Source organism: Colossoma macropomum, unplaced genomic scaffold (genome assembly GCF_904425465.1).
Source record: "Colossoma macropomum unplaced genomic scaffold, Colossoma_macropomum, whole genome shotgun sequence".
Classification (NCBI taxonomy): Eukaryota; Metazoa; Chordata; class Actinopteri; order Characiformes; family Serrasalmidae; genus Colossoma; species Colossoma macropomum.
This window is the reverse complement of record NW_023495515.1, coordinates 1,446,971-1,469,116: the sequence shown is the minus strand read 5'-3', so window position 1 is coordinate 1,469,116 and position 22,146 is coordinate 1,446,971. Positions and strand designations below refer to the sequence as shown.

The window sequence follows — 22,146 nt, the reverse complement described above, 5'->3', positions numbered from 1 at the left end:
AGGTCGGAGTTCAAAGGTGGGCTTCGGAGTGGAAGGCAGAGGTCACAGAGGTCAGAGGCTTGGAGCTGCGTCTCACACTGATCACGAGAGTTCCCTCCGGTGTCAGAGTGCCGCTCACCGACAAAGGGTCCATGTCCTCCGGCAGCAATGACTTATGGGTAAACGTGTCTCTAATAGTTCCATCGTCTCCGACCTGAAAAACCAGAAAGCATGTTTAACACTGGTGAGCATATTGGTCTGTTTTGCCTCGTATTCACGACAGGTCAAAAGTTTGAATTCACTTCACTGGTTTTCAATAATACAAAACCAATTTTATTACAGATTTATTGTCGCTGATGTCGGAACAAAATTTCCATTTTTGTTATTTTTCAGTTTTATAATAATTTGACAATGTTTGTTGTCCTTTACATTACCTGTAAATTTCATGATTAATAGATCAAAAGAAATTACCCAATATTACTTGGAAAAAAGTCTGGTTCCATTGACTTACATTGAAAGTAAAGTACGTTTTTTCCCTCTCCTGTAAAGTAATTATTTTGAAAACGTGTGGTTTTGTTCCAACAACAGCGACATGCATTTGACAGACACTTTTATCTGGAATGCCTTATGTTAAAGATCTAGTGTTAGAGGACGTGTCCAAGGACTCTAATTGGTTTTGTGTGGTTTGGTTACCCAGGCGGGGAATCGAACCCCACTCTGCCACACAGAGGGCAGCAGTCTTATCTACTATACCAACTACAACATATACAAGACATAGTAAAACAAATAAATAAATAAAAAGTAAAAAATAAGTTAACACATCCTCCTTAAGTTGACACCCTTAAATATGGCATTTTCCTGCAAATTTTAGTGCACAATTTCTACTAATTTTACTGACAGATAAATCAAAATTTTGCACACTCCACATTTTGTTTAATTTTTTCCACATTAAATTCAGCAAGTAAACAGTAATTGTGTATTACATGTGCAGTTTGTTCCTTGTAGATTGTTTGTTAACTTACTTTCACATAGAAAATCAACAAAACGTCATTTGACCAGGGGTGCCTAAACATTTGCATGTGACTGTGCATATAAGATATGTAGAAAATGATAATATGATTTGTAGGAGGCTGTAAAACTGAAGACATTTTTGATGATGAACAGAGCTGTAGATGGTTCTATAATAACTGAGAAAGCTGGATAGCAATGTGAATAATCTTACAATAACATGAATATCCAGAAAACCTCATATTAAAAAAAAAGCCCAATCTCGTTGATCAGACTGCTATTCATAGTAATTAAAGACAAGAAATTTACTATAAATAGTCATTAAAATATGTTATTTAATAATGTTTGGGTTTTTTTGCCATGTCGTAATTTCTTGTTGTCCCCAAAGAACTTCAAATACTTGAATAAACCATCAGTTTATGCTTTGGAGTCCAGTTATGTCTTTGACATCAATCAACACTGTATAGATTTAGTATTATATAGTATAGTTAGTATAGTATATAATACTATACTATATAATACTAAATCTATACAGTAGTATATAGTATTATAACAATCATTAAAATGACAAATGATAGTGCTGCTAGTGGATGTTGTTGAAAGGTTCTATTAAAAGTCATATTTTTGTAATTTCGTAAAGTCTTAAAAAATGGCATAGATAAACCTAAACTATATAGACAAAAGTATTGGGACACCCTCCTGATTATGGAGTTTAGGTGTTTCAGCCACCCCATTGCTAATCAGTGGATAAAGCAGCCACCACTGGACTCTGTGGAAACGTATTCTGTGGAGTGATGAATCACACTTCTCTATCTGTCAGTCTGATGGACGAGTCTGGGTTTGGTGAATGCCAGGAGAACGTTACCTGCCTGACTGCACTGTGCCAGCTGTAGAGTTTGGTGGAGGAGGGATGATGATATGGGGCTGTTTTTCAGGGGTTGATCTAGAACCCTTAGTTCCAGTGAAGGGAAATCTTAATGCTTCAGCACCAAGACATTTTGGACAATTGTACACTTCCAACTTTGTGTGAACAGTTTAGGGAAGAACCTTTCCTGTTCCAGCATGACTGAGCCCCAGTGCACAAAGCAGCTCCATAAAGGCTTGACTGGGTGAGTTTGGTGTGGAAGAACTTGACTGGCCCTCACAGAGCCCTGACCTCAACCCCATCACACACCTTTGGGATGAACTAGAACAGAGATTGTGAGCCAGGCCCTCTCGTCCATCATCAGTGTCTGCCCTCACAAAGATATTAAAAAAAGCTTCTATGGGTGTAATGTGTAGGTGTCCCAATACTTTTGTCCATGTAGTGTATATGATATATGAGGTGTGGTGTGAGAGTCTTTTGCCACATCTGTGCTTTATAATAGTGTAACAGTATTTTGTTAATGTGATGTGATTCTGTGCTATATCAGCAGGGATGGACTGGCCATTGGGAATGCTTAGAGTAGGACAGTTCCTGGTGGGCTGCTATGTGGGTGGGCCGCAGAGAGAGTGAGCGAGATGCAAGAGAGAAATGCGTGGTCAATGTAGTCCTATATAAAGTGAATGGAGACCACCCGGGACAAACAGCCCGTGCTGAGATAATGCTGGAGTGCTCATATCTAGACTGTCACTAGATTTAGAGGGCCACTGTGGTTGTAGTGGGCTGGTCTAGACAAAAGTCCAGCACTGAATCTGTATATTTATCTCACATGTTTCTGGACAACATGTAAGTATCAGAACAAGAACTGATGTTTTCATCTGAAATAAGACACATTTACTGAGAAACAAGATGGACACAAGAGCTGAATGTTAAGTTATATTAAAGAAAATATACAAAATATAAAATATATCAAAATAAAATATAAAATATTTAAAAGGGGCTGGGACTACAATGACAGACAAATTGTTTTCTATTACTCTTTTTTGCATCAACTGGAAAATTAACCTTTTATTTATAGGTAATTAGAGTTTGTTACCTTTATTTTCCCATTTCATAGCCAATTTGTTACTTCTACAATTTCTAACTCGAAGTAGAAAACTGGCATTAAATCTTTAGGTTAGGACAACTTGTTACTATTATGTTACCATTTAATTACAGACTTCTTACCCCTACAATTTACTTACAATTTACTAACAACTAAAACATTAGTATGTATTTTTTTAGGTTAGCAATACTTTTTACCATAATATAACAATATAATTACCCACTTATTACCAATAAATAAAGTGCTACTGAAATACCAACCAGTCTTTCTCCACCATGATGTAAAGGTCAGTAACGAATCAGAAACTCTGGCATCAAAACCTTTTTAACTACGACTTGAAGGGTCACTGAAACGTATCTTTTACATGGGAACTCACACTGACGCTAACTCTAGTAGCACATGATGGCAGAGTTTGTCTCAACATCCCACAACACAAACCTTCTCAGCATGTATAACTACACTGTGGTTGTAGGCCATCACCACCACGTCATGCGGCTCAAACTGGCTGACGTTCACAGACAGGTAGTAACTGTCACCCACCGCCTGAACCGCTCCCACACTGGCAGGACGCCCGGAACTGGCTGGAAAGAAGGAAAGAAAAGGAATGGGTAATTAGAATGGGAGACAAGACAAAATGAATTTGAAGCGAAGGGAAAAGAGCAGTGTGCTTCACTCTTCATCTTCACTCTGGTCCTAACAACACGTGACGGGAGCGTGGGGCAACGACAAAACCAAAATGGTCCCGTTGTAATCAGTGAAGCTGTCTACACCAGCTGTGACCACAATCCATTTCTACTTTTGATATACTGCATCTTGCTGCTCTGCCATTCCACAAAATGGATAAGGGGAGATGCACCCCTGAAGGTGTGCATGTGTGTGTGCTCCACTGGGGCAATATGGCTGCCACTTTACATCGGTTTTTCATTTGTTTTGTATTGAACGATTTTCCAACCACAACTCAGGGGCTGGCTGGTTGGTTATACTGCATCACAGCTATGATGCAGCCTGGACCGGCCGCTTGAGTGACGCTGTATCGCAGCTAGGAGGCTCTCTGGACTGGGGACCTGTTTAACGTGACATCACAGCCTGGGCCGGCTGCTTGTTTAACGCTGCACTGCAGCTGTGGGGCTGCCTGGACCGATAGTGTTCGGCTACATGAGCAGCGCTACACTGCAGCTACGAGGCCTCTCAGGCCGCCTGCCTCAGTGACTCTACATTGGCCTCCTGTGTAATGCACAGTCATTGCAGTGTAAGACTTTCCCCCCCAACGGCTAAAGACTCTTTCCGGACTAGCACAGTGACTCTATACTGTGGTCAGTGAAATCCCTTCCGCTAGCTGTGGGAACTGTGGAGTTTGTGTGTGTGTGTGTTCTGTGTTATGTATTGTTGATTATGTATTTTGCCGAGCGTCCTTGAGTATGGGAAAGGCACTATATATGAGGGGATCTCCAAGACCCTTCCAAGAAAACACTTTGGAGAGAAACTACCACCACAGTGCTGGAAGACAGAGCAGGGCCATAGCCAAGGAGTGGCCAGGGGTGGCCAGTGCCACCCTCTTGTGAAGCATGGCAACTGCAGCTAAACAAAGTAATCATCAATGAAGCAGTCACCACACCACTTTGTATGAACAGGGCAGCTATCCATCAGTTATGATCGGAGTAATGACCGTAGTCACAGGCGAGTGAACACTGCTTAAAACCTCGACGTTATTCTTGTTCGCTTTGCTTAAGAAAGCAGCTAACATTGGCCTTCGACATGAGGAAAATGTGTAAAAGCACCCGAATGGATCTCTACGTCAGTGTATGAGAGTATGTATGTGGTTTACTGTAACATTACTGTAACTAAAGATTTTAACAATGATCAGCACAGAGCACAAACATCAAAACTAGTAAATAGTCATGCTGGTTGACCAGCATACCAGCATCCAACATGCAACATATGCTGGTTTAGCGGGTGACCAGGCCACGCAGGCTCTAGCAAGGTACAAACCTCAGGCTTATTATTACATACTAAGGTTATTATTCAGTAACTACAGTGACTTCAATGCAAACTGGCTGAGCTGTTCTCAGGTTATAGAAGTGTGTAATAAAACTTTGGGCCCACTGGCCATTTAAGGGGTTAACTATGTTGTTTAGACTTAAATGTGGTGCTAAAACATAACCTCTTATACTCTATTTTATACTTTATTGGTCCTGAAACCAGTAAAGCAGCTATTTTCTGAAAGGTTCATGGTTTGTTTATATTTTGATTGTTGTGAAGGCTTTGCAACTTGATACAGTACTACATTTGAGGGCTCACTTGCTGTTAGGATGCTGTTTTCATGCTTTGTTGAATCTTGCCGGTTGATGGCAAACTGGATATTGCATTGTTTTCAATTCTGTTCGAACAGCAGTGGAAAATTTCACCACCACAGTGGTCACTGGAATGGCCGCTTGGACAGATAATCCTGACTGTTTCACTTTACACAAACAATCAACACTGCTAGAGATCATCTGTTTTTGCCGGTGATGCAGCGGCGCTGTCACCATGCCAAAGCATGCCACCAGGGGACAGTTTGGCTAAAGCCATCCATTTAGGGATGGACGTGGACACAGGGCATGGGAGATGGATTCATGGGTTAGGTTTGCGGGCTAGGTTTTGGGCAGCTGTAATCAAGGGTTGGGTTTAAGGGATAGGGGTTCAGACGAGGTGTAGCGGTCAGATCATGTGTCAGCGGGTTGGGATTGTGGTCAGGGGTTAGATTTGGGGGCTAGGTTTTGGGCAGCTGTAATCAAAGCTGGGTTTAAGGGATAGGAGTTCAGACGAGGTGTAATTGTTCAACTTTTCTATTGGTCCATTCATCATGAAATTTTAGCACACTGTAAAAGCCAGCTGGCATTTTCAAATTCTGTAAAAAGTACAAAACCGCAAAAATTGAGGTACGAGATTTTGTTCCAACAGCAGTGATTTACACCCCGTATTGACAGGTTTGACTGTGCAAAAATGTTTGTGTTCGTTTTGAGGTCAAAAAAAAAGAATGTTTTTCTCTGCAAACAAGACACAGGCGACAACAATAACACTCCTTTAAATTCTAATTGTGATAAAACTTCCACTCTTCAGCTTACAAACCAAAATGAGGGATGGATTGAAAGCTAAGGATCCACACGTACCACAGAATTTCTCCACGCTTTTCAATGAGTTACGAGCAAGAAGTAAACAAGATATTAGAAGAAGGATTTATGGTGTATGAATCATGGGAGACCTAGGAGAGTTAATAAACGGCACTTGATTTATTTTCCCCCAGCAGCGAATGTGCAATGGCTGTTAGATCAACTTTGGTGTCGTGTAAGCTGCTTCTCTCAGACGTTAGCCGTGGACTTTGCTGGGTCTCCTTGGTTTCATTTGGCCCCTTTATCTCTTGAAGCAAGCGTGTCGTCTCCCACTAGTCACACCGAGGGTGTTTTGCGACTGTAGCTAATGCAGGGCTTTAAGTGTCCATGGCTCCACTGTCCAAACATGTGAGGAATGACTCTCTCTCTCTCTCTCTCTCTCTCCCTGGATGATAGCGGCACTCTGCATGAGGTACTGGCCAGTCTGGAGCCCAATCTGTGACAAATAGCGTCTCGGGAGGAATAAAGTCTCCGAAGAGAAATGGCCTCCTGCTCCTCCTCTCTCACTTCCCTGACATCTCCTCCATAATTCAGAGCAGGCAGAGCAGAGAGAGTGAGGCTAGCTTCTGACGCTAATACCAATATTTTAGTACCCTTTTATACAGATTTTTTGCCCTTCAAGTCCAATTGGCAACACTTAAAGGACCCATATTATGGAAACACCATAAGCTTTTTTAAATAATGTTTGATGTAGTATGTAAACATTGTTAAAGTTTCAAAAGTCCTGACCATAGAGTCCATATATGAAAGCTAAGGAGCCCTGCTGGTGACATCCCATGTAAATAAAAATAATGTGTGACCATGACATATTAACGTGTGGGAACAAAATCCTAATGCATGGCCAAGACTTAGTAAGGCGTGGGAATGAGATTATTAAGTTGTGGCCACAATGTATTAACGGATGGGAACGAGATAATGCCTTATCAAGCTGTGGCCAAGGCTTAATTACCTTGTTCCCATGCCTTACTAAGTCGTGGCCGTGCATTAGGATCTCGTCCCCACGCCTTACAAAGTCATGGCCATGCATTAGGATCTCGTCTCCACAACTTACTAAGTCGTGGCCATGCATTAGGATCTCATCCCCACGCCTTACTAAGTCGTGGCCATGCATTAGGATCTCGTCTCCACAACTTACTAAGTCGTGGCCATGCATTAGGATCTCGTCCCCACGCCTTACTAAGTTGTAGCCATGCATTAGGATCTCGTCCCCACGCCTTACAAAGTCATGGCCATGCATTAGGATCTCGTCTCCACAACTTACTAAGTCGTGGCCATGCATTAGGATCTCGTCCCCACGCCTTACTAAGTCGTGGCCAAGCATTAGGATCTTGTCCCCACGCCTTATGAAGTCATGGCCATGCATTAGGATCTCGTCCCCACGCCTTACTAAGTCGTGGCCATGCATTAGGATCTCGTCCCCACTCCTTACTAAGTCGTGGCCATGCATTAGGATCTCGTCCCCACACCTTACTAAGCCATGGCCATGCATTAGGATCTTGTCCCCACGCCTCACAAGTCGTGGCCATGACTTAATTATCTCGCTCCCATGCCTTACTAAGCTATGCACAAAAAAACACAAAATGTGGCCTGTGCAAAAGTTATGGCACATTTGGTGTGCTATGTTTATTTTTTCCAATATGTTAACCTAGAAATTGTGTATTAAAATTTGCATTAAATGTAAATATTTAAATATTTAACTTTGTTCACTGTAGAAGATGTGTTAACTTATTTTCACTGAAAAAGCAACAAAGCATAATTTGACTGTGGGTGCATACACTGTACCTCAGTCTTAAAAGCACAGTAGCAAAAACAGCCCATGGAAGTTGACAGTGGTCAACCTCAAACTTCATACGTTGACCTGTGTTTGCACCAATGTTGCCAAATTGGGCTACTTTTGCTACTTGTGCAGATAAGACCATAGCCTAGACAGTTCTTATATTTGCTTGTAGAGGCGCATCAAAATCTTAAAATGCAATGAAGTTTAATTTCAATTGCATTTGAGAAGCTTTTAAGAAGCTTACAGGCCCAAACAGAAGACAGGATATTCTGGAGAAAGCCTATCTTTAGAAGTGCACTCAGAAGTGCGTCAAATCTTTTACTCAATTTAGCACAAGTGGAGCCCTCAGCTAGGTTATCATCACTGTGCTCAGTAGCTAGCCATGAAAACTTTGGAATGTCTGCAGAACATGTGGACATAAGGGCTCTTATTCATCAAAGTTGCCTACCATCAAATCTGAGTGTAAAACAGTTTTGTTATTCATCAATTGAATCTTTGGCATATGTTTACAACTGTCATAATAAACATTTTCTTTATTTCACATTTTTCTTTATAGTTGTAATTTTAACACTATAAAATTTGGTCAGTAGGGGGAGCAGTGCACACGCTATTTGACCTCAAACTCCTCCCATGAGCACTGCCATTGGCTCACGAGCCGCTGAACATTGTTGTTTTATTGGCTCCCTACCTATACATTAGCCTGAATTAGGATGTGCTTCATGTTAATGATATGTTAAAGAAGTGCTGGCAGGCTTGCACTTGATTTCACGCACTGAAGCTTATTTGCACTTAAATCTCTGTTTGTTTCTGCACTGTACGAATGTTTTGTGGACCAGAAGTAATTTGATTTATGTATTGCCTTGCTTGATCATGCAGGAGTGAAATTTTGTAAAATCCCCATATTCATTTATCAGAACTCTGACAAAGCTGCAGTGTATATGAAGGCACATAACTCAAAACACATCTCCACTTCATGGTGGTGCAAATGATGCTATGCCCTATTATCACAGTTAAATTTTGGCTTTCAATTTTTTTGAGCATTTAATATATTTAGGCAGGTTTTGATCTTTCATTTGGCTGAAAACAGTTTTTGCAGTCTGGTAACCCTGTACAGCACCAGCATTCAGGGAGGGTGGTTTCTGAGGATTGTGAGCACCTGTACATTTGAGAGCAACTAGCTTAAACATAGATGGTCTCTCAGAAGTATAAACCTATGTATTGCTGTTGTCGGAACAAAACCTCGTATCTCCAAAATGGTAACTTTACAGGAGAAGGAAAAAACCTACTTTACTTTTAATGTAAGTCAATGGAACCAGACTTTTTTCCAAGTCATATTGGGTCATTTCTTTTGGTCCATTCATTCTGAAATTTACACACAATGTAAAGAGCAACAGGTATTTCAAATTATAAAAAATGGAGATACAAGGTTTTCTTCTGACAACAGCGATAGGCACATGTTCATATGAAAGCTATGAAAGACGTTTGAAATACAATTAAACATTGTTCCATGTTCCCATGTATAATAAGCTGAGTAAATGTTTGCTTCATTTAATTGCAAAGTTAAAAAGATGGATGAGTGGATGGATATTAAATATTTACTCATTGTTTTCCCCTCTCCAGCATTCATTACCCACACTTCTCCATCACCCCTCATTCCCTCCCACCTGACAGAAGCAGCATCGTTTGTGCTCTCACCCTGTACGCCGTCTCCATGACTCCAGTCACCTTGGTAACCCCCAGCACAGGACTTCATGTCTCCCTGGTAACCTCCAAAAGATTCTCTCTCACTTCCGTAGCTTCCAATTGACTCCTGGTCCTCGTTGTAACCCCCAAAAGCGCTCATGTCACCACAGTAACTTTGGAAGGAACCTTCTGGGTCACTCTGGTTAGGAAGGTAGGACCCCCTCGGATGGTTGTTAAAGGCTGGTAAGGCCATTGGGTCTTCCCGAAACAGATTTTGAGACCCGCAATTAAGGAAGGGCTGGAAGAAAGGATCTGTCCCAGAAGAGCCATCTGTACGAATTGAACTAACGCTGCTACAGCTGTACCGTGAGGAAGATCGGAAGGAGGATGAGGAGGAGCGAGAGGAAGAAGATTTGGTTAGTGAGGTCATGGTGGAAGAACAAATATCTCGGAGGTTGATGAAGCTTCTCTACAATAGGGTACTATGACTTGACCTGTCACTTAGTCAAAAGAGCAGGATGCTCTACTCAATCCTGGAATGCTACGATAAATCCTGCAATATTTTGACCAATTCTGGGATACTACGACAAATCCTGAGGACTATGACTTATCCTGTGATATGACCAATACTGGAACACTATGGCCAATCCAAGAATGTTTGACCAATGCTTAAGACTGTGACCAATCCTGGAATTCTATAACCAATCCTGGAACACTATAACCAATCTTGAACACTTTGGTCAATCCTGGAACGTTCTGCCAATGTTGAAGACTCTGACCTATTCTGGAAGATTATGACCAATCCTGGAACACTCCAATCAATCTTGGAACATTCGGCCAAAGCTGAAGATTTTTATCTAAAATGAAAGATTATGACCAATCCTGGAACAGTGGCCAATCTTGGAATGCCACAAACAACCCTGAAATGCTGCAAGCAATGCTAGAACACTGCAACTGATCTTGGAATACCACAACCAATCCTGGAACTCTACAAGCAATCCTAGAACACTTCAACCAAACGTGTTACACTACGAACAACCATGGAACGCTACAAACAATCCTGGAATGCTGCAACCAATCTGGAAGACTATGACCCATTCAAATAGTGGTGTGTCAAGAAGCCGTGTTCCTGCTACTTCTCCTTGCACGCTTGGTGCTCTGAAGAACTCTGCTGCTGTGTGGGCCTGATTTAATCTGTGCCCCAGTGCATTGTGGGCCAGCATGGTGTCCCCCCCTTCTCCATACATGGCTTTACTCCTGGCATTGCACTCCTGGAATAACGGAAAAGGTGATAAGAGATGGAAAAGCTCTTGAGAGGACACTTGAATACAAGCAAGAGATACCCAGTCCCCAACGTCCAACCATCTTATCAACCACCCAACTGCCCAACTCCTGTTTCTAATTCAAACCTGCTCCACTGACCTGTTTAACATGGTATAAACAACTGTTCAGCATTATAAATGTTAATCTAGCAATAACATTGATACATATAGCAGAGTGAACATGCTTTTTTGTCATATGCACTGCAAAAAAATATATTAGCAAGTGTAAACATCTTAAATGTAGTTAACAGATCTACTGTTTCTGATTATGAGACTGTTGTAAGAATATTATTAGATTATTAAACTTATTTCTAGAAATTTTTACTTGTTTAAAGCAGTTTTGTCTTATGAAAGTGTCTTGTTCCATTGGCAGATCATTTTACTTGTTTTAAGCATTATTTCTTGAAATAAGCAAAATGATCTTTATTATTTCTCAAAATTGCCAATATAATAAGACACTTTCACTAGATAAACTTACTTAAAATGAGTAAAAATGTACAGAAATAGGTGGAATCATCCTATAATATTCTTACAACAGTCTCAAAATGAGAAATATTAGATTTACTGATTTACTGAAGTTTTCACTCGTTAGGATATTATTTTGAAAGCTATTTTGTGTTTTATACATACTTTTACTGAATGAATTAAATAAATATACAGTCGTATGGAAGAGTTTGGGCACCTCTGGTCAAATAACATGTTTTGTTGATTTTCTACGGGACAATAAGTGAACACATCCTCTACAGAGACCACACTTCTGCACATTTTAATGCACAAGAACTGTTTAATTGCTGAATTTAACATATAAGGAAAAATTTAAACATAAAATGTGGCCTGTGCAAAAGTTATGGCACACTTTATATTTTGTTTTGTATTTTTCCATGTTATTCACATTTTTGCATATGACTGTATATTGTTCAAAATATTTCCAAGAACGTCTAGGAAGGCATAGAGCAGAAAACTGCCATTAAACAGTGAGTAGAGCTATGATGGGTCATTAAAAATACATATTCTGGACTCCTGTCTGGAATTCTTCCCTGAGAATCTCAGCACTGTCAGTCAAGAGGACAGCGAGTGATGTCACCAAGATATTTCCGATGTGTTTCCAAGGCAAATTGAGTCCCAGTATGCTTGCTGACTACTGTTGGACCCTTAAAAAAGACGTTCAGCAGAACATCAACCACTTGAACTTTTTAAGTCATGTAATTATTGTGTGTAATTTAATGTAAATGTATATTTACTTGAAATGTTCAGTCATACGTCACATAAAAATCCTAGAAAAAAGTCTGAAACAGGTTAAAATTCTGCACAAAATACTGTTAAAAACAGCTTCTCTAGTTCATGTGATGAAATATGTTCATTTAGCAAATTAATATTCATTTTTATACTAACATATTTTTTATACTAAAATTGACTATTATAAACTAGACACTTATAAAAGAAGGTTCTTCAAGGGTACTATGATGAAAGCAATGGTTCTATTTAGAACCATGAGTTTTATATAGAGCCATTTCATGCTTAAGTGGTTCTTTGCGTGGTAAAATGGTTCTTCAGCTTAATAGAAAATGTGTTGTATGTATGGTTCTATATGGAACCTTTTTGAACCATGAGTTTTATATGGCACCAAAAAGGGTTCTTCTATTGTTACAAGCTATACAGAACCATTTTCAAGAAGGTTCTATATAGAAAAAATGAGAATGGTTCTATATAGCTTGTAACAACAGAAGAACATTTTGTCGTGCTACATAGAACCATTTTCAAAAAGGTTCCATATAGAACCATATACAACACATTTTCCACCAATCTGAAAAATGATTTCACCATGCAGAGAACCATTTAAGCATGAAATGGTTCTAAATAGAATCATTCCCTTTACTAAAGAACCTTTGAAGAACCATCTTTTTATAAGTATATATTTTTGTAGCATAACAAAACTATTAATTTTATGTATGGATAAAATATAAGAACATATTTTAAAAACATTAAGTAACATAAATGTAAGATGTTTTGGTGATAACATTAATAAAAAAGTATACATAAATATGATGCCAACCCCCTATAAACATCACATCATTATATAATAGCTTGTTAAGGATGGTTAATAACGACATTTGTTATTTAATAAATGCTACCATTTGAATGGTTTGTTAACCATTTACTTGCTTTTTTATTAAGATATTAAATTTAGGTGTATAAGTAATTAATATATGTTCAAAAAGTCATAACTTAATAGTGATGATAGTGATATTTATGTTTTAAAAAGTATATTTTCACCATTTAATAATAATAATCATTAAATAAACATTTATTAATCACAAAGTAGGAAGATAATAAATAACTACTTAATCGTTTAAAACAAAACATAGACAATTACTAAATAGCTATAAAGTATATTATAATTATGAATAGTTTAATGTAACTAAGTGAATGGCTACTATTTCAAATTATATAACGTGAGTTATAGAGTAACTTAATAATTATTAACAAAATATAATTAATATTAGGTTTCTACAATTCAGTATGATTATTTCTATGTCACTAAACGGTTAATAATTCAAATGGTACCATTTATTCAATATGCATATGTGACTGTTACATAATTGTTAAAAGTCATTAAGAAACTATTAGAAAATGATTAAGTTGCTATTAATTAGGGCCTGCCTGTTATTATAAAGTGTTTTATTAAGTATAATTACGCATTTTAGAAATATTAAGCAACATATCACTGTTGCTGGAACAAAATCTTGTATCTCCATTTTTTGTCGTTTTTCAGTTTTTGACATAATTTGAAAATACCTGTAGTCCTTTACATTGTGTGTAAATTTCATGATGAATGGACCAAAAGAAACGGCCCAAAATGACTTGGAAAAAATTCTGGTTCCATTGACTTACATTAATAGTAAAGTATGTTTTTTCCTTCTCTTGTAAAGTTACCATTTTGGAGATACAAGGTTTTGTTCTGACAGCAGCGATTTAAGAAAGATGTTCTACATGTTTCTAGACTTTGTAGTAACTATAAATCAAGAATTGAGAAGCTTGATTCGAACCTTGAATGCTTGAAGCTGATAGTTTGGGAGCTCTGAATCTGCATTACGTTGAGTGTGAGGTCAGTTTCAGTCTTCACGCCTCTCTGAGCTAATTGGGACACAGCCGTTCCTAAGTAGAGGTCACTTACCAACTGTCTTTGAAGGCAGCTTTGGTTTGCAGACTGGCTTAACATTTCATCTGTCACAATGTATCAGTGCTGAAGTGGATCAAAAACGCCTGCTAGCACAGTGGTTTAAAATGAAAGGAGCCCAACAGACGTGTGCCCATTTTCGCTAGTAGGGTCTACTGTGATAATCAACACACACAACACACAGCTCACAGTAAACGTTCCCACTCGATGTGCTATCTAGAGTAGGGTCTACCACCCGGCCCGAGAAACATGCCCTGAAACAGGATCACCGCCAACACATTATTGCTATTAAAAAGGTATGTTGAGCTTCTCTACACTGCAGTTAGTATCTTATACCCTGATTAAGGTTAAGTGACCCTTATTCCACAATGGGGAAACTTCACCTCCACAATTTAATCCACCTGTGCAGTGAAACACCACATACACACTAAGGGAGCAGTGAGCACACTTGCCCTATCCGCAGTGCCCGGGGAGCAGTTGGGGGTGAGGTGCCTTGCTCAAAGGCACTTCAGTCACATACTGTCAGCTCCGGGTATCGAACTGGCGACCTTCCGGTCACAGGGCTGGTTCCCTAACCTCCAGCCCATGATCGCCCTATACAAGGTTTATACAGCGCCCTCAACAATTATTGGCACCCCTCGTTAAGATGTGTTAAAAGCCTTAAAATCAATTCAATTTTTATTTCAGAAGCATAATCTCACACTGAAAATTGTAGAAAAATGTAACCTTTAACTCAAGTGAATTAAAAAAAAAAATCCCTGACTAAGAAATCATTATTTTTCATAAAATCACCTCTTCCACAATTATTGGCACCCCTAACAATTCCTAGAAAATAAGTGTAATTGAAGTGAATTGCATAAACGTAAACGTCTGGAGTTCGCTAAGTGGTACTGGGACTTCAACTGGGATCGTGTGCTTTGGTCAGATGAGACCAAGATAGAGCTTTTTGGCAGCAAACACTCTAAGTGGGTCTGGCGTAACACAAAAGATGAGTATGCGGAAAAGCGCCTCATGCCCACTGTGAAGTATGGGGGAGGATCGGTGATGCTGTGGGCCTGTTTCTCTTCCAAAGGCCCCGGGAACCTTGTTAGGGTGCATGGCATCATGAACTCTTTAAAATACCAGGACATTTTAAATCAAAATCTGAAGATGGGCCGTCACTGGGTCTTTCAGCAAGATAATGACCCTAAACATGTGGCCAAATCTACACAAAAATGGTTCACCAGACACAAAATCAAGCTTCTCCAATGGCCATCTCAGCCCCCAGACCTCAACCCAATTGAAAACCTGTGGGGTGAGCTGAAGAGGAAAGTGCATAGGAGAGGACGATTTAGAGAGATTGTGCAAAGAGGAATGGTCGAAGATCCCTGTCTCTGTATTCTCCCGTCTTGTGAAATGTTACAGGAGAAGATTAAGTGCTGTCTTGTTGGCAAAAGGGGGTTGTACAAAGTATTAACATCAGGGGTGCCAATAATTGTGGCACAGATGATTTCATGTAAAATAATTATTTCTTAATGTGGGGTTTTTTCCCACTGAATAAATGCACTTCTCTTTTTTACATTGTTGCCCTATATTATTTAAAAAAAAAAGAATTTATTAGAAGCCTAAGAACACATCTTAACAAGGGGTGCCAATAATTGTTGAGGGCGCTGTAATACAGGTTAATAATAAAGGTTAAGTAACTGTTGTGACAGAGATGGGGACTCGAGTCAGAGTCACATGTTGACTGATTTGTGACTCCACACAGACTCACCATTAACTGACTCAGACTTTCAAGAGGCAAAAAGCACAAACAAAGCTGATTAAATCAGGGCCGCTAAAACGAAGGCAGCAGTGAACAACCAACCTTGTATGTGTGACTTCGCCTGTATGTTTGCTACAGTAGTGCTCAGTGCTACAAGGTGATGTTTAGAGGAAAAACAACCTGAAGTGGTTGGCTAGCATGTAGTTCGGATAGTAAGTGTGCTAGCTAGCATACTTGAGTTTAGCACCCGAGAGACTCGAGATTTGACTCAGACTCGTACCCCAGATAATCTCGATTCACACCTGCACCCCAGAGACTCAAGACTTGACTTGATTTGATTTGGACCACAGAGAGTCAAGACTCGACACGGACTCAAACCCCAGAGACTTAAGATTCAACGCAAAAAGGTCCCACTACTGAGACTGACGACTTGACTCAACTCACACCTTAGAGACTCAAGACTTAAGTCAGACTCACATACCAGAGACTTGAGACTTTACTTAGATTTACACCCCAGACACTCGAGACTTGACTTGGCTCGCACCACAGAGACTCCAGAGTGTACTCAGATTCACACCACAAACCCGAGACCTGACTCAGATTTACACCACAGACTTGAGACTTGACTGAGATTTACACTCCAGAGACTCAAGACTCAGCTCAGACTCCGACCCCAGAGACTCCAGACTTTACTCAGATTCACACCACAAACTCAAGACCTGACGCAGATTTACACCCCAGACTTTACTCAGATTTTCACCACAAACTCAAGACCTGACTCAGATTTACACCCCAGAGACTCCAGACTTTACTCAGATTTATACCCCAGAGACTCAAGACTCAACTCAGACTCTGACCCCAGAATCTCTAGACTTTACTCAGATTTACACCCCAGAGACTTGAGATTCGACAGAGTTGTACCACAGAGACTTAAGACTTGACTCAGACTCATACCCCAGAGACTCGAGACTCAGCTCAGACTTGCACCACAAAACTTTGAGACTTGACTCAGAGTCATAGCGCAAAGACTCGAGACTCAACTCAGACTTGCACCACAAAAATTTGAGACTCAACTCAGACTTGAACCCCAGGGACTCAAGACTCTACTCTGATTTGTATGCCTGAAAGTTGAGGCTTAACTCAATTGATTTATACCCCGTTGACTGGAGATTCAATTGGAGTCATATTGCAGAGACTCCAGTTGACTCAGACTTGACCCAGAGACTCTAGACTCAACTCAAACTTGCACCACAGAGATCTGAGACTCGACTCAGACTTCAGCCCTAGAAATTTGAGTCTTTACTCAGATTTGCACCCCAGAAACTTGAGATTTGACTCAGACTTGCACCCCAGAGACTTGAGACTCAACTCGAACTTGCACTCCAGAGACTCGAGATTCGACTCAGACTTGCACTACAAAGACCTGGACATGAATGATGCAACTTGTGAACATCTCTGTATCACGATATTGAAAGTCTTAAGTTTTGCATAATCCATGTTCCACATCTTATTAAAGCTTTAGACACAAGTTCTTGCAAATGACATAGATAATTTTATTGATAACTTCAAAACAGGGCAGATGCAGAAAGAAAGTCGCATATTTTAAAACAACTGGCATTCAAATACTTATAGTCACTTAAAAGAAAAAGGAAAATCAAGAACAAAGAAAAATCAAGCAAACGTGAGAGTTTGTAGAACTGTGCAAAAGTCAGAGTCCACCTATTATTTATATAATTTACTGTCAAAACAGCATTTAAGTGCATTATTCATTTTTCAGGAGATATTTCTGAGGAGATCTGATGTAAGATAATGCACTTGCATCAGGAAACAGAACTGGAGTTTAAAAAATGATTGAAAGCTACAGTGAAAATGGGACTCCTAACAACCACCCGCAAGACCTGCAAGACCCCCAAGGCTGTCCCCCTCAGATAAACAGAAATTAAAGCTTTGCAAGTGGAATAAAGAAGCTGTTGGTGTTCTCAGAACAATGGACTGACCACTTCAAGAGTCCTGACCTCAACGTCACTGAATGTGTTTGGGAATATTCAGATCCCGAGAAACGGAAAATGCAACCAACTTCTAAGACTGAACTTTGGAGGTGTGGAAAAATATCCCTGCAGATCTGTTAGAAAAGAACTGAAGCTGGAATAAAGGCAGGGTGCACACATGAAATACTGAACATGTTTAAATTTCATATTTAGTTGTTGATTCTGTGTAATTTTCTATTAAATATATGTTTTCTGCTTTTTTCCTGATATTGAAAAATGAATAACTTCTACTTAATTGCTGTTTTGACTGGAACTCAAGTAAACCTAAGGTGGTCTCTGACTTTCGTACAGTGCCGTATGTATGTCAGTCTCAGGAGATTTACTGTTAGCTGTTAACATGTGTGAGTCTGTCTGTCTGTCTGTCTGTCTGTCTGTCTGAACATTGTCAAGGGACCAAGACGGCCTAATTAACCTGTGTGTGTGTGTGTGTGTGTGTTAGACGTGTATCATTTCATAGCTGAAACCTCAGAGAGATCATAGGAAGTCTTAATTAAGAGTGTGTGAACGGGTGAGACTAATGTGTGTTTAACACACACCGTCGTCAATTTCCCAGCTCTATTTATGGATATATATTCTCTCTCTCTCTCTCTCTCTCTCTCTCTCTCTCTCTCTCTCTCTCTCTCAATGCCGTCCCCGGCCTGCGGAATGGGGCCACTAGGAGACGTCTGACACTTGTGACGTTTCTCGCGCCATAATTGTCCATCAGCGTGACAGGCGGCCAATCAGATTGCTCAAAGAAGAGCAAAGCCCCGCCCTCAAAAACTTAAATAGCTTTTTAGAGCTATTAACCTCAAAACAGGATTCAGTGGAATCGAGAGAGAGAGAGAGAAACGTAGAGGGCATAAAGATGGAGAAACTGAAAGAAAGAGAGATGAGGCAGAGAAAGGAAAGGAGGAGAGATAGAGAGGGAAGAATGTAAAGGGGAAGGAAGAAAGAAGAAAGAGGCAGAAAGAAAAAGAAAGGCGACAGTAAGGAGGGAAAAAAGAGGGTGAGAGAGAAAGAAGAGGAGAGAAAGAGGGAGAAAGAAAAGGGGCGAGAGAGAGATGAGAAAGTAAAGGGGAAAGGGTGGAGGAGAAAAAGAGAGAAGGAGAGCAGAAGAAGAAAGAAATACAAAGAGAGAAAGAGAAGAGATGAAACAGTGGAGGCAAAGGGGGGGTAGAGAGAGAGAGAAAAAAAAGAAACAGACAAAGGGTGAGGAGACAAAGAGAGAGAGGAGACAGTGAAGGGGAAAAGGTGGAGGAGAGAGAGAACGAGAGAGAGAGGTGAAAAAGGACAATCGGAGCTAGACATGCTGGAGTTCGTGGGGCGCTTTCATAATCGCTGGTTAATTGCCTGTCGGCAAAGGTAACACTCAACTTCTTACATAATCCTCCCCTGTGGCGAGAGAGAGAGAGAGACAGAGAGAGAGAACTAGAAAGAAAGCAGACTTTTGATTGCTTGTCAGAAATACAAAGACGATGAAGAGCAAGTAAAAGAGAACAGGAGAGGGAGGGGTAGAAAAGGAGTGCGAGTCCTGGTAGAACAGCATGTTGGTATCAATCAAATGTGAGAAAAAAATTATATTGGAGTCACTCGGCCTCAAAAATATAAAACTGTGGATGGACATTTCCACCATTTCTTTAGAGCTCGTCTCCAGGTTGACTCCACAAAGACAGTCCACCATCGAAGTTGACCAGTGGTGGCCGAATGGTGCCCAAATACAAAGCATGATGAAGCCTAATTGGCTTCCATTGTAAGTCTACTTTGGGTCAATGGGCTTTCTGTTCAGCTCTAAATACAGGGTAAAACTACTGACCACAGTAATATGCAGCAGATAGACCTGGTTAAGCATTGCATTATCACTTTAAAGGGGCACTCTGGCCCAAATGAACAATGTAACCATCTACCAGTTGTCTAATCGCATCTTACAGTGGTGCTACAGTGGTCTCAGAAGTGGGATTTTTCAGTTCAGTAGGAATAAAGACTAAGTAACACCCTTTTGATGATGTATCTTGGAGGTAGGAGGAGCTTTTACACAAACATTGCTGTATTTCCCGCTAGCTGGCTAATAAAGAAGGAAGCCGGAGAGCTAATGCTAAGAAACTGAATCCCTGGTACATCACTGGGGGGTTCCCGATGGTATATCTGCATAATGCATGCTGGGAATTATAGTGAAAGAGTGCTGATGGATACAAAAACTATGCAAAAATTAAAGGGGAATTTCACAAACTTTTCAAAACCGCTGCGTAATTAAATGGTAAAGATGTAAACAGTCATTCAGAGTGGTTTGGTGTGAAATGCTCTATTCTAGAGAAACTTACAGAGTCACAATTGTTCACAGTGGTGGTGATAGGAACCAGACATCTGAAAAGTTTATTGCCTGTAAAAACTATGTTATAGAAGGAATGATGGTTATGAATATGTTGACTGATTCCTAAGTTGTTGGCCTAAAAAGTATTTTCATGGGGGAGAGGTACTTTCAGGACATGGTAAGGCAAAATAGTCCCCAAAGAAAACGTATTTTTCAAATTTATCACTATTTTACCAATATCAACTTTTCACACGTGTGGGTTCACTGGTGGTTTCGGTTACTAAATAAAGTGGCCAGTGACGCCCAGTTCCTATCACCACCACTGTAAAGAAATCTTTATGGTAAGTTTCTCTACAACAGACCATTTCACACAAACACTCTGAATGACATTGTCTACATCTCAATGACTGAATTATGCAAAAAATTTGGGTGGAATTCACCTTTAAATGCTAGTTTTAGGCCAGGATGTCCCTTTAAACGAAGCTCAATTTAATAGATATTTAGTGAAGGTCAGCAGCACATCTACAGTGGACCACTGAAATAAAGTGATACCCGAGAAAAAAACAGCACTCTCAATAAACAGTAGCAACAGCATTTCCCGTTGCCATGGGAATGGTTTATGTGCGGCTGAGCGGTCAGGGGGTGACGTACGGGAGGGTTAAAGGCACAGAGACTCCCCTGAGACACCCAGAAAACACCCACACATACATACACTCACACACAGCTGTACTCGCAGTCCAACAGGCCAGCAAGTGGACACCGAGCTAATTTCTATCATTGTGAAGTGGCTCGTGGGCGGGGCTTCATAGAGCTGGGAGCCAATCAGAGTTTCTCAAGTGGGCAGCTGGAGGGTCCTCGTTTAGTCCTGAGGAAACGTGGATAACCATGGCAACGATGACATGAATGTCAGCGAACAGAATTAGCCGCTAGAGAGAGAGAGAGAGAGGGGGCGAGAGAGAGTACTTGGAGTACTTGACATTTCCAGCGAATAAAGAGAAAAATGAGGCGTTTTGAAAAGTGGATCCGAAGAAAAAGGCCGCGAGTGCCCGAGACGCGGCTAAAGAAACGGAAAAGAAGAAGAAGAGGAAAAAAAATTAATAAACCACTTGGTCTGTTCACACTCAGGTCGATTCATTTTCTTTGTATAGACAATATCACACAGTGATAGCTCTGAACGAGAGAGAGACAGAGAGACAGAGAGAGAGAGAGATATAGAGGGAGAAAGCTGGCAACAAGCGTCTTCCCGACGCAATGAACGTTAAGAGTGACCCACATAGTCTGGAAAAAGGACACACTTACAAAAATAGACTGAACTCTCCCACAAAAACCCCCGAATGACCTCTACATAAACCAAGGCTCGGTCAGTTACAACACTTCTCTTTGTACTGGACTTTTTTTACACCACCAAACCACCTCGAAGAACATTCTGTCATGGTTTCTTGTTAAGACTATTCAGAGAAAGTAGCACTTCAGAGTAACAGGCCCCTGTAATATATAGCAACTAATAGTTTGTTATTGATTATTAATAACTATTTAATTGTTCCTTGTGCATTAATAAGTGCATTTGAATTATCCTCCACTTACTTAGTGACATGCAAATAATTAAAGCACGGTAACTGCATTTCATAAATACACTGACCTATATTAAGTGATAGCATGTATATTTATGAATACATTATATGATTACATAACTAAGCATTATGGAAATGTTTACGCCACAAAGTAGCAGGATAATAAATTACTACCTAATAATTTGTCATTATTTTGTAATGAATATTAATTGATTTTTGTGCAACTAAATGCTTAATATGTCAAGTTAAATCATTTATGGATTATGAGTATTAACAAACTATAATTTGTATAAGTTTTTATGATTCAAAAGTGATTCCTATGCATGTCGCTAGGTAAATAGTTAATAATTCAAATGGTAGCATTTATTATTGCAAATATCATATATATATATATTGGGGCCTATTATTATAAAGTGTTACCGAAACAAAA

The 22,146-nt window shown here is 40.0% G+C and overlaps 1 protein-coding gene across 1 annotated transcript; it reads right to left on the bottom strand.

The window, feature by feature from the left end:
- hspb12 (heat shock protein, alpha-crystallin-related, b12) lies at window positions 1–9,749 on the bottom strand. Its single transcript, XM_036562755.1, has 3 exons — window positions 9,576–9,749; window positions 3,393–3,535; window positions 1–193 (listed from the first exon to the last, which is right to left on the bottom strand). Exons 1-3 carry the CDS (start codon window positions 9,721–9,723, stop codon window positions 11–13), a joined length of 474 nt encoding a protein of 157 aa, XP_036418648.1. The 5' UTR covers window positions 9,724–9,749; the 3' UTR covers window positions 1–10.
- Between the last annotated feature and the right edge of the window lie 12,397 nt (window positions 9,750–22,146).

Bases quoted from the DNA above. Each gene is read 5' to 3' on its own strand.
- hspb12 (XM_036562755.1), bottom strand. From the start codon at position 9,723: ATGAGCGCTTTTGGGGGTTACAACGAGGACCAGGAGTCAATTGGAAGC. The intron at 3,536-9,575 runs GTGAGAGCACAA...CCTTCTTTCCAG, and splicing joins TCATGGAGACGGCGTACAGG to CCAGTTCCGGGCGTCCTGCC. The intron at 194-3,392 runs GTTTGTGTTGTG...CTGGTTTTTCAG, and splicing joins TAGTTATACATGCTGAGAAG to GTCGGAGACGATGGAACTAT.